Raw genomic sequence first — 15,173 nt, 5'->3', positions numbered from 1 at the left:
GCTGTTTTCTCGCATCTTTTAAATCACACAACAAGTAAGCCACAAATCTGTCATCAGTCCGAATGGTACAGTGACTGCTTCGGATTATAGAACAAAAGTTCCCTCATTTAATTGTTTTTCTGAAGCTGTTGTCGAACTACATCGATAAATTTTGTTGTCCCCTTGAAATGAAGAGTGCATGGTACTTGCATACCTTCGCCGTCCCCAAGGTTAACAGCTTTGCCTTTCACTATAGCGCTATTGAGTTAGCGCTATATACAGACTCTACACGACATGTTTTCTATTATGTTCCGTTTTTGTTTTTTAGGTACGTTCTGTTTGTAAATAAAGGTCAGGATCTACATTTAAAAGGATATATTTTTGTTAAAATTTGTACAATACTCATAATCAAACAATACCCGACCAATTAAGCTTAATTTGATGGCACCTTCGATTTCTCGAACCAATTTTTGTTTCCCCTGAAGGTTCGAGAAATCGGGATTCCACTGTACATTGATGTCATTTTAGTTTTGTTTTTTGTATTTAAATACCGTCATTTTTCAATTCCTCCATAGAAACAGCGCAAGTAACCCATGTTGCTGGAATTGAGTTCCCAGACGAAGAGTTTAAACCAGAGTACGAGAACTTGGACAATCCAAAGACCAAAGAGTTAACTGACAGAATTGAGAAAGCCGTAAGTCTTGATGTTGCTGGGTTTGGTTTTTCTATTTTCATGATAATCTGCTTTTTATCAGTTTGGCATCAGTTAAGGCCACCACACTTATTCATTACGTCGAAAGGTTAAACGTACAGCAAGCTTAGTGATTACACCCGGCTTTGTCTATTAATAAAGGGCTGCCTAAGAGGGTTATTTTTTGGGAATTTTAACATGATTCGAGTTCAAAACTGTGCAGAAGTTTAATACCATCTTTCCTTGTACATTCTCAAACTCATTAATGATTCATCACGAAAAACAAAGAAAATCACTACTGTGACCGTGGTTTGGATATGTGTTCGAAATTACCTTAAAATTTTGCCAACTTTAGCCTTGAATTTCTCCAAGAACTATTGCTCATTTGAGAAGCCATATGAAACACACAAAAAGTGCGTTTCATCCGATATCCAAACACCTTGAAGTCGTTTAAAAACACTCGGCTGTGCCTCGTTTTTACAACCTACTTCTCAGTGTTTGGAGAAATGTTGAAACACCTCTTCGTGTTTGATATATTACTTAACGCCTACGTCGCAAATGGAGGTTGGGTACCCAGAAGCCAGGGGCTGGTACCGCCAACCCAAACCCAGGTAGGTAGAGTACCCCATAAGCCTGCCTTACCCACAACCAAGCCACGAGTCCCGCCCGCAACCCATCCCCAACCCTAGCACCCGTCACACTGAGACTAGAAGCTCAGTGGAAAAATAATAAGTATACAAGACAAAGAACTAACCCTAACTCTAACCAATCCCCAACAATAACAACCTAACACTGCCGGGAGAGAAGGGAGAGAAAGAAATGCCCAGCAAAACGCGATAAACTAACCACACCACGGAAAACGCTGAGTAGAGTAAATTTCCAAGCATGTGCAAAACAGCACGCTTAAACCGCAAGAATGCTGCTGGTCACGCAACTGCCCGCAGACCTGAACCAGGCCCAAACAGTAATGTAACAACAAACGCCCAAACGCTAATGTGCTACCAGTGCCCAAACTATAGGCCAATAAGCGCTAACGCTGCGCTACGCCACGCCACCAAGGAGCAAAATTACTTCAAGTCGTTAACTAAGTTAAATTACATTTAACCCTATTTAAATACACTGCACGGTTTACCCCAAGATTTCAAATAAAACTGAGAAATGTGAGAACAAACTGAAATTGGTTTCTGCGATTTCTCTGAGACAAAGGCGAAAAACTTGATGAAGTTGAAAGTTGAAAGCCGTTGTTTAAGTTTTGAGCCAGTTTACACGTTTACTCATACACTTTGTACTAACACCGTTCATTACGTTCAGTATGGTAGTATTTTGTTGTCTTGGTAAAATAAAAAATCCAAGATGGTGCTAGTAAACAAGACGGGGGACGTTTGGAATCCACTGGTAATATGGGGTTGCAATTGAACTTGATCAGAAATAAGTTCAGACTTGTGATGTTTGTTTTGACCAAAAAAGCATAACTCGTGGAATAAGCACAAATGATTTTCAGTTATGGATCATTCACTAAAAGTGAAGAAATTAATCTATTGTAATAAAGTCAAAAAACCTTTTAAAATTTTGTCGTAGTTTCCTTTCTACAGTTCGGTAACCAATCAGGTCTTAATCAAACACCATTCTTTTTTTTTTCAGTTTCTGGATGAATTCAGTGGGACTGGTTTGGTTAAAATAAGGGTGACAAAATTGAGGTTAGTTTATTGGTTAATGGACGTGGAACCTGCAAGTTGTATAACAGTAGACAGAATTTAAGTTGATGCGATTTATTCGTACTTTATTTGTTAACCAAGTGTCGTTACTTATCGTTTTATTTGTCACTTTGAAATGGGGCGGGAGTTGATGCATCTGATGACAACTGACATGTGTTTAGGTTTTGCCAAGTATTCTTTCAATTCGCTGACATTGTTCTTAAGTCGTTGTGGTTATTTCGTCTGTTTTTACGTTGATAGCAAGGGGAGTGTGATTGCAGACCTGGAACTAACATTCAATACGACTGTTTACGAAAATGATGTGGATGGCCTTTTGAAAGAAGCAACCAAAGATAAGTCACTGGGTGGGATTCCAGTCAATCAAGTCGTTGTTGGGAGAACGATCAGTGAGTTTTTATTATTTCCATCTTTATTGATGGTTTTTGTGTAAAACTAAAAATTTTTGTTATCTTTTTGCAAAGCCTTTTTTGTATCACATAACCCTAACCCGGGAATTATAAATTATTACAGCTTACTTGCAAAACACTGAAGGGAGAGAAATCAACTGAATTTTTGAAAGAGACAACTTATGATTTGTTCTAGTGCATTTTTGAAAAAGAGGCGAGAACTTAAAAAGTTAGTCACACTGATGACCAAGACGATAAATGAATGTTTCTTGTCCCTTTTTTCTTTCAGATGCAGTCTTCTCAACATCTGAACCAGAGAAGGTCAATAAAGACGTCATCTATGGCCCAATCATTGCAGTCTTGGCATTGATGTTCATTTCTTTTATAGTTTACTTTATTATAAAGCAGCGGAGACGTAAGTTTAATGGGACTAAAACATTCATCTGTAGTGATTCATTTAATACAGTAACATCATGAATTCTAAATTATTGCATTAGAAACTGTATTTGTATCTGCGTAACGAACTCATGTACGTTATAACTGATCTTTATTTCTTTTACCTCTCAGATAAAAGAAATGATCGGTAAGTGATCATAGTTGGTCTCTTGGATTATAATAAATCCTTCGGTCACAAATCCTAACTTTTTTAACTCTTCGCGCTCTTTTCAATATTTTATTGTCTCTGTTTTATAACACGTGTTGCGAGGAAAAGTAATTTCAAGGCCTGACCTGAGTTGTAGACCCTTAAAATCTCGGCTGCAAACACTCAAGTAAATGAAACTGTTCTTTCTCCTTGGTACACGTGAACATTGGAAATGATAAGTGGTATATTTCTTGGTATCGTTCTGCGCTTCTAATGTTTTAACATTCGGAAGATACTTAAAAGTACTCAACCCAAGATACTTAAAACTATCTTGGATAAATAACGGCCAGAGAGATCCATAGAAACTAATTCGCGGCTTTTGCTTGAATTGGTGTTTAAAATAGTTTGTACAAGTGAGTGACTTGGCTGAAATTTCAAGTAGAGTTAAGAAAAATGGTTACATACTGGCTTGATTATGTTTTCCTTTTAGGCAAGAGCAAAACCCTGAAGGAATTCAAGAATCTCATTTTGTAAGCATATTAAATTCTAGCATGCTTCTCTGCACCTAAAATATCCTGCATTAAAAAATATCGTCTCAATGATAAATTTAGGCCCCCCCAATTTTTTGTCTGGTTTTGACAGCCTTCCACAAGTATCCAATGAAACCGGAACCGAAAACTGACTCGAAAACGATGGCCGTTAAATTCGAACTGTAGTAATATCAAAAGATACAAGTTTTGATAAGTTCCGTGTCCACATTAAAACGCGTTTTCAAACATTTCCTCTCTGGAGAGCGTTTTTAAAACGTTGCATTTTCTGTGACAGCTTTAACGGGATACGTGTGGACGGAAGGCCACTGAATCCTTAAGAATGGTTTCATTTTGTCACTTACGTGGCTCTAATCCTTGTATTCGCTGGTGTCTATGGCCTTCGCTTAAGAATGTATTGTCTGTGGTTTTCATTTTAGATTCGGTTATCTTAGTCTACAACTTTCCGCACAGAAATAGAGCCCCGTTCAGGTGCTGGTCGTGGACTATTCGGGTTGTAAAGTAAGCGCTATAATTAAACAGTAAATATTAATTTCAACTTTTAATTTGAATGTTCGTTGATGGCTAAACTTTGACGAGGATGGTGACGTTTTCATTGGTGGCGTTTCTTTCCCTTCTTACGAGTTCATTTTTAATCAAGTACCAGAACCCTTTCAAAAATCAAACCAGCTTCGCTGTTTCACAACCTCCATTAATATCGCAGAACGTGGGCATTGAAACTGAAAGAAACGATGCCGACAACGTTAACGTTCCTGGACCTAGACATTACATGGAATTGAGGGAAGTTACAGATGCCCAAGAAAGACCAGAAGGAGCGGAGGCAACCGAGACATCGCCTTACTTGGAGATAAATGAATATGCACCGCTGCATCCAGCCACTCGATCTTTAGAAGTTTCAAGGGAAACCGTAGTTATTGAAAAGGTGATTGGACAAGGTGCGTTTGGGCAAGTCGCTCAGGGAAAGGCTTCAGAGCTGCGAGGGAGGGAAGGAACTATAACAGTGGCTGTAAAAATGCTAAAAGGTAATATATTACACTGTAACAGCATATCATTTGCATATCTCGCATAGGATGCAAATAGCGTTATACAGGTAGATTTTGATTTAGAGTTTTTTTATGATTTTTATTGAAAATAAAACTGAAGTAGTATTGAGAAGAAAAGTGGAAGAGATCATTCAAGCTAGAATGGATAAAGACAATTTTTCTATAATCTTTGATAATTTATGTCATACATCTTTGTTAAAACGTGTAGCTAAAGCTCGAGAGACAGACAAGAAGGACTTGCTATCAGAACTTGAAGTGATGAAGACGCTTAAACCTCATCCACACGTCATTAAACTGCTGGGATGCGTCACTGAATCGGGTAAGCGTTTGTTTTTTAAGTATAAAAGCGTCAGACCCCCTCCACCAACCTCCAACACCTAGTCCTGTGGCTACATTGTCTGTGTGTTCTCAAGAAAAGACTTTTGGCCTATTTTTCCACAACGGTCAAAAGTAAAATCACATGTCCATATAACAACAACAGAAATGGATTCTAATAGCTTTAATAGATGCACTTGCTAGAGTGTGAGAGCGAATTATAGACTTTTGGTTCACACCGCGAGTTAAGATATTTCGGCTGTCAAATCGGTACATCATGCTTTAAGATTGTGTTGTTTTCAGAATTTCCGTTCTTTTGGAAATTTTTTGGTTCGCATTTTGTGTTATTCCTTAACGAATTCGTCCTAAGCGCAATTGTGGCAATATTATCATGAAATCCATTTTCATTTCCATGATATACTTAACGTCTTAGATCCTATACTTGTTATCATTGAATATGTCCCGTATGGCGATCTCCTGGGTTACCTGAGAAAGAGCCGTGGATTAAATGATACCTACTATAAAGACCCGGATGTTAAGCCGCAAACAAGTCTCACTTCGCTGCAATTAATGAAGTTCTCCTGGCAAGTAGCTGATGGGATGAGTTATTTGTCTTCAAGAAATGTAAGTTGGCTTATCCAAAAGACCAATTTCTAATCATAACAGACCCAAAGTGCCTCAATGACTTCGAATGAGAGTATCATCAAACTTATTTAAAGGCAATCACCAGGCTATGAAAGTTTCCCACAATTGAAATATTGTTTAATGGGTTCATTTTTTGCTTTTTCGTTTGCTTTTATTTTGTCTACTTAATATTAATCTCACTGCCTTGTGTCTGTCATAGGACTGAACTTTACGTTCCCTGTATACGTAGCCATTTACTTATTTATTTCTAATTTCTTGCATTAAGCTTTCTTCTTGTCAAATCGAGTTTCATTTCCTCTTAATTATTGTTAAATTTACGTGACGAAAACAGCCCTTATCTAATGACTTCATTACGTGTTACTTTAGATGGTTTAAACAAAAACAGGACATCAGATTTCAAGATGGCGGATTTGAGACGTTGTGACGTCATTCGAAATTTCAAAATATAGCATTTTCAATAATTTCCGACTTACCATCTGGTCAAGGAAGCTCCTTTCTAGACTAAAATAAGGTAATTAACTTCTGTAGATCATCCACCGAGATCTTGCTGCTCGTAACGTGTTAGTTGGAGAAGGAGAAACGTGTAAAGTGACAGACTTTGGAATGGCAAGGGATGTGCAACAGGAAAATGTTTACGAAAGAAAAACAAAGGTTTGTGCTGCTTTTACTTCATGATAATTCACGATCTCTTATACAACAGGAAATTACGCTTTCGGGCTACCAGCTCTGTAAAATGTACTAAAAGGACGAATTTTTTTGACTGCGAGTAAATATCAGTCAAAAGTATTTATTTATATATCTTTCTTTGTTTTCTTTTAATTTTATGTATACATTCTAGTCTTAATCTTTGAGGTCCTTTTCGAAAACCACATTTTGTGAAAAAGTTTCTTCAATAAAGATTATTATAATTATTATTATTATTATTATTATTATTATTATTATTATTATTATTATTATTATTATTAAGGACTCGAAGTCAGAAAGAAGAAGAACAACAACAAAAGCAACAGTATATCAAAACGCATATTATCATTCGATGCATTTTCTTTTCCTTTTCATTGACCTCAAGAAAACCACGCGACCTGCAAATAACTGCCTACAAATAATGGTCTGCTCATGCGCAAAACTGTCCAACTATGTTTTGCTGCAAACAATATTCCGCTCATGCGTTAATGAAACCACGCTGTTGTGTGAAAAATGGCAGATCGCTTCTCTGAGCTGTCAGAGGGTCATTTGACATCTTTAGTTGATCAAAATTATGAAAAACAAACTTGGTGATCGAATGATAAAACGATTATTTGAACTCGGTAATCGCAAAATATCGTGACTTTTCAGTGCTTCGCAGATCAATTATTTTCCTCAGCCTTTGGCTTCGGCAAATAATTGATCTGCTCGCCACTGACAAATCACGATATTTTGCTCAACCTCGTCCAATGACTGTTAAATGTTGCAATAATTATATACAAACCGTAAAACACTGTAGTAAATTGATACACCGTTTAATATATTATTTTGGTTATTATCTAATAAATAAATCATTAAACTAGCAGCAGGAGCAGTAGCAGCAAATGATGCATTCAACTAGAGTCCGCACTTTATGAACAAAAATTTCTGGCTTTACTCTTCAATATATTCTCATTCTTTAAGACAGAGGTATATACCAGGCTTGAGTGTAGTACTAGAGGATGCTTGTTGTCCAAGGAAGCATTGGACAGGGTGAAAGTACAAAAAATGCTATATTTCTGTCTCACTGAAAGACCACTAAAACTTAAGGCAAGACGCTGTTAATGCATTAGCTATCACTTACCTTAACGTTTTTTTATATATATATATCTATTTCAACTTAGGGACGAATCCCGGTGAAATGGACTGCTTATGAAGCACTCATGTACGGACGCTATACTACAAAGAGTGATGTGTAAGTAAGGCTATAGGTTATTTAAATATGCTTGATCTCGCGATTCTTTTACTATTTGCCTGATTCCCCCCCCCCCCCCCCCCAAAATGAATTAATTAATTAATCTAAGTGTTGCTTAAAAGTCTTGTTGAAAGGACAAATGCTGTTGGCAAAAAAATGTGCTTTATGCTATTTTTACTTCATATTGCAATTGTAAGCTACATTCATGTAGGAAAGTGGTAAACCATCATGGCAGAAGTACACAAAGGTAGCATCTCTTCCTTTTCAGCATTATTTTCTGATAGTCCTTATTTCATTAATATAGGGTTAAAATTTAAGCAAATTTGTGGCCCATCTCTTCTATCTCTTAGTTTATTATTTCTTTCATCTAAAATTAAAGCGAAAATTTTTTCTATGTCAATGGCTAAAACTTTGTCTCTGACTTGACGTTTTATATCGATATACTGTACTCACAACGATCTTGTTTAACACAGCTGGAGTTTCGGAGTTGTACTTTACGAGATCTTCACCATAGGTAAGTCTGAGGTGCTCTTTAATGCGATTACTTTTTTGTTCTTAGTGTTTCAAGTATGTCAAGTTGCATCGCGTTCATAACTATGTTTTTCAGGTATTTAGCGTTAAAAAATGACTGGAGAAATATTTTGGTACGTAGAAGGGTTAACAACAAAAAAGGTTTTATGGATTAGCCAGTAATCACATTGGTTTTTCCGGTAACCCTAATTTCACGGATAAAAGTTTAGGCAGGTTTAGGCAACAGGGTTAACCTAAGCTTTCAAAAAAGGCTCTCGTACATGTTAACCTCAGAGGACCACTTTCCCAAACGAATTCGTTACATTACAAACTGGTTTCCAGCATTTTAACTGTCTCAGGGACAAATATCATCAGTGTTTGGCGAGAAAAAATCGCTTGCCTGAACGTCTCTTCTAACCAAAATTTATGCCTGGTGAATTTATATCATTTTAAGTCGTTTATAACTTGATGAATAGAAAGCCTAAGTAGAGTATTTGGGAAACATCAGATCTAATAAAATCTAACAAAGGTATTTCTCAATAATAATTTGTGCCACAACTTTATCCTAAGAAAAAGAATTTTATTCAACGAACAACTCGACTAAATTTGTAAATTGTTGTTATGTGTGCATTTAGGTGGATCACCTTATCCACGAACAGATGCCCGGAAGTTGGCCGAATTGCTGGTGCAGGGCTACCGGATGCCGAAACCGAATCACTTAGATGACGCCCTGTAAGTTTAAAACTAAGTGGTACTTTCTCACTTTGTTTTCAACAGCCGAGGAAACAAAACTCTTTTTACTTCTTGTTTGTTTTGTTGTTGATGGTGTTGTTGTTTTAATTTGTTTTGTCTGTCTGCAATTTTATTTTATTTTATTTTTTTTAATGTCCAGGTACCGGGTCATGTTAAATTGCTGGCAAGAAGACGCCGATGATCGCCCAACGTTTGACAGTCTTAGACGCGAGTTAAAACGAATGGAAAACCAGCACAAGGTAAATTCACACAAACCTAAACAAACAAACAAACAAACAAAATTTTAATAAACAGAGAGGGAGCCACTATTCTCCACTGGTGCAGCCCAGCTTGTGGGAGACTCGTGAGAGCTGACCAATAGATTACGTAATAAATGATCAGAATTGTATTTGACTTGACAAACATTCTGCAGTATTCAGTTTGTTACGGTCTTATTCTTACACAAGCGTCTTGTTCAAATTTGCACATACGTATATACATGGACACATGTCACAAATACTCGTGTTTTTTCTCTTATCATGTTGGTCAATGTTGTCCCGCTATGCGCCATACACCTACTCAGAAAACTTGATGTATAACTTGTGTTCTCTTACCGCTCACAGAGACTCATCAACATGAAGGACTATGACAAGAAACTCTACGAGAATGTCGAGGATTTGATGTTTTAGGAAGCATTCCCTGGCAACAGTTAAACAGCTTAGGATACCACAGTAAAATGTCGTTAAGAAAATGTTGACACGATTGACAAAAAAATAGCCCCAGTTGTTCAAACAGCGGATAAATCGCTATCTAGCGGATAAAATGTATTAGTTGGAGTACATGTTATCCGCTGGATAGGGTCATCCGCTCTTTGAACAACCGTGGCCCGGATTTTTATGCATAACAGTGGCGTAAAGGTGTTGATACCTAATCTGTAAATGTTACTAGAGTATCTCTGTATTGGTGCAGTACTTTAATTGTAAATAATTGTCTGGCTTGCTCAACTTAGCCTTAATTATTTCAAGTTATGAGCAAGAGAGTGAAGCGTACTTAATTTGTACTTAATGTTTACTATTATTAAAATAATAATAAACATCTTTTTCTGACAAGGAAATACAAATACTTTAGATAAAGGAGATTTGGGCTAACTAAGCCATCCACGATGTATTTTAGTAAAAATGTTATATTCAGTATACTGCGTTCAGTCTCTGTACATACATTTTCAAACATTCATACTTTTAAGACGTTTGCTGACTTTTATTGAGGAATCATCCTCACTTTGAGACAGACTAAAAGTAAATTTCTGTAGGTGGAGATTTTTTATTGTATAGGGTACTGGTTATTTTAGGTGTCAATAAATTAAAAGCTGTTTAAGGAGGGCGTAACATTGGAAAATGTTGGTGTGCAAAGTTTTTTTCTGATTCTAATATTTTTGTAAAGCCATCGATTATTGATAACTTGTTTATTGTAAATAATAAATTTTAATGTTATGTTTATAACGCAACATTTTTATGCGGCAATGCGTTCTGTGGTTTTGAAAACAGGTCAAAAACTTGTAATGTGTTGCCGCAACACCATTGGTTCGTTTAAAGTTGCCCGCGTTCCTTTAAACGATAACACATGTAACATACGTCAGGCTGCTAATTCACTGCCAATTCACCTGCTGCAAGTTCACCTTTTAGAAGAAGACTACCAATTCGTTTCGCGTAACATTTTAAACAACCTGTTTTATTTGTTAGCCGCCATGAAGCCTACCTTTCATCAGTACACTCATGTACCAAAAATAAAAGCTGAGCACAACGGCCGTTTAATAACACAAATATGCACACAATTTTAGTTGAACTTAGTAATTAGTATATGAACACGAAATAAAAAGCAAAATTTCTACCTTACTTACTCCTAAGCGGTTCCCAAATAAAATGGTTTTCCCCTACACTAAAGTATTCTTATTATAGGTATCACGGCTCTAGACAAAAAAGTCACTTACATGGCACATACTGAGAAAAGTGGCCGCCATCAAGTCATGTAATGCGACATTTGGAATCAAATAACAATTTTTATGCAATTATCGACATGAAAATCGACATATCCTCTGAAATTACTCCATCTCTCGATGTCTCAGGCCGGTCTCTTTATTATTTCCTATTATGATAAGGTCACAGGCATAGTACCTATAGTAACTAAAATGGCCGCCATATTGTCGCATAAGACGACATTGGAACTGAAATAACTATTTTTATGAATTATCATCGTGAAAATGGATATATTCTGTGAAACTACTCTTAACAATTACTTCATGTCTCAGGCCGGTCTCTTCATTTTTGCGAAGAGGCTAGATAAAAATGGAGATTCCAGAAAACACACTAGTGAGGACGTGTGGAAGGTGAGTGTTTGAACTAATATTTTTGTTTTCATTGTTCGAAACGCTCATGCGGCGTGACGTCACTTACTCACGTTGAAATCTATGAATATCTTTTTCCTTCTTGACCTTATATTAGCCCTTTGTTCAAATGTAAATTGCCTTCAAAATTCCAATGTATCGTGAAGCTGCTAATCTTACCGACATGCGTAAACGTACCATCTACGCGATCTTCGTCGTTCTTGGTTTTCTAAGTTTTCTTCACAAGGCAGGTAAGACCAGCAATTGAAGCCTATGCACCATTCACACCAGTTTAATTTTTTCCTTCATAAAGTTTCTTTCGGATTTTTGTCGACCACAGCTTTACTCAAAGCCAATGGTTCAGCTTTAATTTCTGTTGCCAATTTTCATTTTGTTAAACCTCGTTTAAGAAAACATGTTTTGTTGGTGTGAATGGAGCTCTAGTTATAGACAAGCATTAGTCAACTCGAGGCAATCATACTAAAAGCAGTGTGGACTTCTCTTCGAAGAAGGAAGAATCACGTTACGCTAGCTGAACCACACTAACACGTACACCTGACACTTCGCACATTTCATTACTTAAGTTATCATTTCATAAGTCAGCCATTTACTTGATTACACTTCAAGAAACCGACAATGATTGGGGTAGACTACACTAAAAGACAAGAAGTCGGAGAAGCTCCTATTCCTTTTTTGTTTTTTTTCTTACTTCCGGCTTCGTGATGGCATCTGAGACGCGGTTTGCATCGCTAGATGGGAATAGTTTAATTTGCAGGATACAGGGTATGCAAACTCTCACGCTTTTCGGATATGATGCGTATGTACACGAGGATTACGTGATTAATTTGAATACAGCTGTTTTGACAACTAATGTTAAGCCTCTTCGTTTTCCAAACGATTCTGTGGTCTACATCTACAAATAAAGTGAAAATTATCAGACAGGTCGAAATGAAATTCGCCCGACCGTATTCTCAACGCAACGTTATTGCCAGACAGTTACCTGATGTTATTGTTATTGTCATTAACAGCCTCGTAAATTAACAAATCGACAGCAGTTTTCTATGGTCTATACTCTTATAGACCATAAAATGACGTCAAAAAATGTTCAAAACTCAAGTGGAACCACGAGCCGCAGGCGAGTGGTTTCACTGCCAAGTTTTGGACATTTTATGGCGTCATTTTATGGTCTATAAGAGTATAGAGCATAGAAAACTGCCGTCGATTTATTTTTTGCAATAACATGGTAAAAGTACGGGCGGAATTGACAATTTTTTTCGTTGAGAAAGCGCGCGCGTTACATCTGACGTCATTTTTATTGTCTGTACTCTTATAGACAATAGCTACGAGCCAATCAGCGCGCGAGAATTTGGACAGTTATTGTAAAAGCTATATTAGACGCATATAATTGTAACTTATCAATGGAAGAAGTGTGGTGAAAGGCTGATAACATATGTAACTAATCAAGCATGGTAATCGCGACGAATAGCAATTTATTCTTAATGGTAATTTTAAATCAGCGGAATTGCTGAATCTCGATCTCTTCAAGATATCAGGTACCCGTAGACTTGACATCAACTAACCGTAGTCACTCGATAATACTGTCTTCGCATTCGAATGAGCATGCTTTGAATCTAATGTCGGTTTTATTGAGTGGCTGTCACTTGCGTGACGCGACGCTTTGAGTAATTCTTGTCACCCAGCCACAGACCTCCAGGAACATTCACCTGCTCGACCAGCGGCGGAGATAATTTTTGTTTTTGATTAACTGAATAACTGACTGGCACACCAAACTCATAATCTGATAACATGAACTTAACTTCGTACTTTTTAATATTTTGGTGGCAAAAAAGCAGTGTTTTAGTCCCGGGTAAGCAAGGGTTTTTAATTTTGGGATAAATGAAGAAGAAGATACGATGTGGGAGAGTCTTAGAGCGTTCCGATCTCCTTGGCGTGTTTTTGCTTTTGCTTTTTTTTGGGGGGGGGGGGGGGAGGGAGGTGGGGGGTGGGGTGGTGTGAAGTCATAAAGTAGCTAAATTTTCAGTTCAAGTTTGTGTGGCACAGGTGGTAAGGCGCGGGGCTAAAGTTGTCTGTTCAAATCAGATAGGGTTCCGAAAAAAGATTTCTCATATTTTTCTTCTTTCAGGATTTGAAAGCCAACCTCTCCAACGGCTTCAAACAATTTTGAAAATTTAAACTTAATTAAGAAATGCTTCAAAATTAAGATGATAATAATAAATAAAGCAAGGAAAAACGTGCCCACACGTCCATACTCGCTAGTGTTCGAGATCACTATGAAACTTAATTAAATATTCGTGATAAAAATATTTTCTAACAAATCAACATCAGGTTCATGTTATCGGATACTGATCTTGATCAGCTTTGTCGAGGGAAAGGGGGAATGGGGGACCCGAGTGACCCCAAACTATTCAATGTCGCTAAGGGCAACGACGGCTACAAAATCTAAGCGGCGTATCTAGAGGCCGCTAAATATGACTTTATGGCTCTCTTGTTGAAATGCAAAATAATTAGTGCACTGTGTATCGAAGTCTAAAACGGCGGGAATAACCTCATGCCAAATGAAAACACGCCAGAGATTAGTCCAGATTAGTTAGTTTTATTAATGTTATCCAAGAATGTTGAAATTAATGTAGCCTTATTTTTCCTTTGGGATCTACGATGTTTCAGTTCCGTAGGCAAAGAATTGTAAAGCGCTCAAATTGGTTGTTCATTTTTCTGCTCTCTGTCCTAATATGCGGCTTGAACCTCTTTGTTACGGACACCAAGGGGACAGGAATAACTGTCCGTATTATAGAGGTACCCGTTTTAGGGAAGTAGGCTTTATATGGATTTCGGTCTCTCAGGGACCAGGTGAACTGTCCGTAATAGAGAGGTGTCGTATTATTGAGGTGTCTCTAAGGGTAGGTTCCAATGTACGTGCTTTTTTATCTTTTTGTATCTGCAGATTGTCAACCACAACCTTCTTTCACTGTAATTCCTAACAATGGCAATCCAATCTATGTGACTGAGGGTGCTAGTTTTCTTACTTTGGCCTGGGACTACAATGCTGATGGACTAACAGTAAGGGATGTGTTTCTAGTGTACACAACTGGAGCCCATGAGGTAGTCGTGGCACGGAAGGCTCCTAACCAACCACTTCAAATAAACCCAGTCAGTGGTTACGATGGTAGACTTACTTTCAGAGGAAAGGCTACATTCACAATATCAAGCATTGTTCCAAGTGACAGCAAGACATTTAAATGTAGAGTCGCCTTTACAACATTTGATCCCCCTGAAATACAACGAAGTAATGTTGAAGTCGTTGTTGTTGGTGAGTATTGATGTATTGATTTTATATCACCATTTTGTCTGTCTACTGTAATGAAAGGTGGAAGTCAGCATAGTGACCTCATGAATAAAAAGAGAAACAAACAATTAAATGTAAATTTGAATAATATTGGCTATAACTGTACTTTTACATGGCTTACTGTACTTTGAGAAACGAAATGAAACTCCATAGTTTGCAAAATAATGATATGTTATTTGCGAAAAGGAAATCTGTAATTTGCGACATGGAAATCTGTACTTTGCGGAATGAAAATCTGTAGTTTGCAAAAAGGAAATCTGTATTCTGCGAAATGGAAATCTGTACTTTGCGAAACGAAAATCGGTGACGTTATTTGACGTCCTCGCTGCATTTGAACAGAAACTTGTCAGCTATAGATGACTCG

The 15,173-nt window shown here is 37.3% G+C and overlaps 1 protein-coding gene across 7 annotated transcripts in view; it reads left to right on the top strand.

Moving 5' to 3' along the window:
- Positions 1–15,173, top strand: part of LOC146470854 (fibroblast growth factor receptor 4-like) — a 154,105-nt gene that overhangs the window by 52,343 nt on the left and 86,589 nt on the right. For 2 of the 7 annotated variants that reach the window (XM_085121540.1, XM_085121534.1), the window contains 15 exons: positions 555–673; positions 2,312–2,367; positions 2,626–2,771; positions 3,061–3,186; positions 3,339–3,354; positions 3,845–3,884; positions 4,606–4,924; positions 5,154–5,264; positions 5,694–5,884; positions 6,434–6,556; positions 7,753–7,823; positions 8,297–8,337; positions 8,969–9,065; positions 9,226–9,325; positions 9,689–10,987. In XM_085121540.1, coding sequence (XP_084977666.1) covers positions 555–673; positions 2,312–2,367; positions 2,626–2,771; positions 3,061–3,186; positions 3,339–3,354; positions 3,845–3,884; positions 4,606–4,924; positions 5,154–5,264; positions 5,694–5,884; positions 6,434–6,556; positions 7,753–7,823; positions 8,297–8,337; positions 8,969–9,065; positions 9,226–9,325; positions 9,689–9,754 — 1,622 coding nt within the window. In that variant the 3' untranslated portion in view covers positions 9,755–10,987. Of the gene's footprint in view, positions 1–554; positions 674–2,311; positions 2,368–2,625; positions 2,772–3,060; positions 3,187–3,338; positions 3,355–3,844; positions 3,885–4,605; positions 4,925–5,153; positions 5,265–5,693; positions 5,885–6,433; positions 6,557–7,752; positions 7,824–8,296; positions 8,338–8,968; positions 9,066–9,225; positions 9,326–9,688; positions 10,989–15,173 lie in introns of those variants that run through there. The other 5 variants (XM_085121538.1, XM_085121539.1, XM_085121535.1 and 2 more) reach the window with 4 other exon arrangements.

Source organism: Pavona decussata, unplaced genomic scaffold (assembly GCF_977016875.1).
Source record: "Pavona decussata unplaced genomic scaffold, jaPavDecu1.1 SCAFFOLD_110, whole genome shotgun sequence".
NCBI lineage: Eukaryota > Metazoa > Cnidaria > Anthozoa > Scleractinia > Agariciidae > Pavona > Pavona decussata.
This window is presented reverse-complemented; position numbering and strand designations above follow the sequence as displayed.